General features: G+C 42.2%; 1 protein-coding gene across 1 annotated transcript; it reads right to left on the reverse strand.

Annotated features, from left to right (window-relative positions):
* Positions 1 to 650: 650 nt before the first annotated feature.
* WFDC11 (WAP four-disulfide core domain 11) lies at positions 651 to 2,856 on the reverse strand. The gene is made up of 3 exons (XM_045574603.1): positions 2,566 to 2,856; positions 1,419 to 1,561; positions 651 to 668 (listed from the first exon to the last, which is right to left on the reverse strand). Exons 1-3 carry the CDS (start codon positions 2,651 to 2,653, stop codon positions 651 to 653), a joined length of 249 nt encoding a protein of 82 aa, XP_045430559.1. The 5' UTR covers positions 2,654 to 2,856.
* Positions 2,857 to 3,315: the final 459 nt, after the last annotated feature.

Raw genomic sequence — 3,315 nt, forward strand, 5'->3', positions numbered from 1 at the left:
TCACCTATTCTGTGCCCCTGGCGTGAGCACCATGTACCATGAATTATACTGGAACCAGTTGTTCTTCTTCCTTGTGATAACTGGTGCCCTGACCTGTGTTCCAGAGAGTTCTCTGGACATGTCACCCTACTGCATGGAACTCAGAGACTACCTGGACATCACTGCCTGTTTGTCTTATTAGAACAACTGTGTGCCTCCGTGTTAGGCAGAGTGAAGAGTGAGAACCCCTAGAAGACCTTGAATCTTGTGAAGGCAGAGAGAAGCAAATGCATGTCATGATCTGGATCAGCATACTATTACAATATAATAAATCTCAGCCTTCAGAGCACTTAGTCTCATGGTTTCCATGGGTTTTGCATTATTTGTTCCCTTCTCATGCTCTCGACATGCTCAATGCTGATAGGAGTACTCTAGAAGATTAGCCTATCAGTGATAAGGTAATCAGATGGGGAAAGAAGTGTTGGAAGCTTCTGTACACTGTAGAATAAGAACCATTTACGGGTTTTAATAAGGCAATCAAGAGTAGTGGATTAGAGTAGAAAAAAGCCAACAGCCATTGTTGCTAAATGAGTTTATTTGTCAAGAATTTGCTCCTGCCCAGCCCTCAGTGAGAATTGACTGGTGTCCTGGGTAAGAGGTTATGGTTTTAGCTACTCGTCATCGATTTGCTGTAAGAGAGAAAGGGTAGATGTTAAGAGGCTATAAAGCTCTGAGAAATAAGTATTTATCCCCAAGCTTAATATTACCCATCCACCAGAACATGGGACAGACATACTTTTGTAACAATAGGAATTGTGCACTCCAGAGTGGGTAGGAAGTGTGGTATTAGTTGATTGAACAGAGAAGGGTAGAAATGTGAGTCCTGGCTGAGACAAAGGGCTCACTGAAAGGCCTGGCTATGGAGGCAATGATTAGAAATCTGGATGAGCCCTAGCTGGTTTTACTCAGTGGATAGATCATTGGCCTGTGGACCAAAGGGTCCCAGGTTCAATTCTGGTCAAGAGCATGTACTTGGGTTGCAAACTCCTACCAGCCTGGGTCCTTGTCAGGGCTCATGCAGGAGACAACCAATTAATGTGTTTCTCTCATATTGATGTTTTTCTCTGTCTTTCCCTCTCTTCCACTCTCCTCAAAAATCAATGGAAAAATACCCTCAGGTGAGGATTAACAACAACAAAAGAAATCTGTATGAAAATTAGGAAAAAAGTAAACTGTTGCATAATATACTGAGAGCACAGGCATTGCTTATATAATGAGAGAAGCAATGAGTCCCAACCTGATGTCTTGGTTTATTTGCTAGTGAATTGCTTTCCAGGTGTAGGAGATATTTTCTTCTGCTACTTTTATGCCTAAGGTTTGGGGTACATCAGTCCTCTCTTTAGGAATAACAGCATCAATAGAAACATCTTCCAACTCACTATAATTTCCAAACAGATGTTTCCACAATAGGTCCAGCAGCATGTGTAATTTACCCTTAGACAATAGAAGCTTCTGGAACACTTCAGGGCACAGTCCACGACGTTTGGTTTCCCCCAGCACTCCCCAATTACTGATTCCGAATCTAAAATTGAGATGGAACTGTAAGAGTTAGCAAGCATGGGAAGAGAAGCCCTTCATAAGCTTAACAACCCTTCTGAGAATCCAAGCCCAAGTTCCTAACGAGGTATCTAGGGTACCTGCCTTACAAAAAAGAATCTCCTTCCTAACCCGCCTCATTGCATCTTCACCGATAGGCTTGCCTTCTCTGCTCCCACCGGCCCTGTGTTGCAGCTCTCTGGACCCTCTTTGAGCATCCTAGAGACAGGACTCAGTGTACTTTCAGTCTGTATGTGCTCTCCTATAAAATCTGTAACAGAAGATCTCACGGCCTGAGATACCCTCTAGCCTCATATTATTTCATAATGTGAGAAGCTAGACCAGAGAGAGTAAAGAGCAGATTCTTTCCTTTTTTCTTCCCCTCCTTGCTGACCCACTGACTTTAGTAACTCAGCCCCTCTTCAAATTCTTTTCTCTCACTCGATTTTTCGGTCTCCTCCATTGATTTATCTTTCTTATTATATGACACCCCCCCCCCCAACTTTGCCTTACTAAGGACTCATTTCATGTCTCTTTTCTATTTTTTTTTCACATTCTGAAAGATCCTATCACTAAAGAAATACCCATTTGGTACTACTCATGAAAGTACGCACAGATAGGACACAGAGCTTCTGAAAGTATGGGAAGATATAGCAACTCTGTATTGGTGCTCCCTCCTCACAGTTAGCCTGAAAGGGGAAATAGTATATCCTCTAACCTATGGAATATGTATAAAAGTGGGCAGATACTCGTTGATGCTTTCAAGGTTGGAAGAGGAAGCATGAAAGGACCTCAACTTGGAAATGTCTTAGATCTCTGTGCATGAAAACATTGTGATTCTCTAATACATGACCCAGGGAAGGTAGGACCTGAATCAAATACAATAATGCCCCTTCACTTGTCCAGAAACAAACACAACAATCCCCCACCCTTTGTCTCCAACACGGCCTCATCACCCCAGTCCCTATAAGAGACTCTTAAAACCTTCACTTGTTGATTTCGCAATGCCTCCCAGCACAGACGGTAGCACCATACACAGGAATGCCAGAGGTGTCCAGAACTTCATGATGCTGACCATACTTGTCTGAATATATATTGTCAGGGATTTTTTTTCCTTGTCAGTTGCTGTTAGAGATCAGGAGATATAAATAAAGTTGTAAAGTAAGAGGCAGTGCTTATCAAATTTCTTTACACTTTGTCTTCTAATTATTCCCCTTTGTCCTCTACCCATCCAACAACAGGTATACATGTCAGCTAAGCACTGCTAAAAGGCCATCTCACATTCTGCCTTCCTGTGCAAAAAAAAAAAAAAAAAATAAATAAAAATAAATAAAAAATTACAAATGTGTTGCCTTTCCTTAAGTTAAAAATCATTCAAATTTAGCATATAAAATCTTAAAACACTAGGAAAGTACAAAGGAGACTGTAGAGGGCTGCCTGGGAAGGCATATGGGCATTTCTTTAAATTCTCAGCTGAGTCCAAGACCACTAGCAGAACCGCGTCATGGATACACATTTCCCCAAGATGGCCAACAGTGTAATCAGCTTGGCCTTCATATCAGCCTAGGTGTCAGCAGGGGCAGGACTAGATATGTAAATCCAGGCATGCTAAGGCCTACTTAAAAATGCAAATAAGTTGGTGATACTTCCTGGTATTGGGGGTATAAAATAAATGTGCTGGGAGGGGTCAGATCGTCACCGTCACTGTCTCTCTCCATCAGAGAGAATGGCATCCCACCC

This window comes from Pipistrellus kuhlii, unplaced genomic scaffold, assembly GCF_014108245.1.
Source record: "Pipistrellus kuhlii isolate mPipKuh1 unplaced genomic scaffold, mPipKuh1.p scaffold_m20_p_6, whole genome shotgun sequence".
In the NCBI taxonomy this organism is placed as follows: domain Eukaryota; kingdom Metazoa; phylum Chordata; class Mammalia; order Chiroptera; family Vespertilionidae; genus Pipistrellus; species Pipistrellus kuhlii.

What these genes read in the sequence shown, in the direction of transcription:
- WFDC11 (XM_045574603.1), bottom strand. Translation starts at nt 2,653, where the DNA reads ATGGTCAGCATCATGAAGTTCTGGACACCTCTGGCATTCCTGTGTATG. An exon ending in AGGCATTGCGAAATCAACAA is followed by an intron (nt 1,562 to 2,565) that starts GTGAAGGTTTTA and finishes TCTCAATTTTAG; the next exon opens with ATTCGGAATCAGTAATTGGG.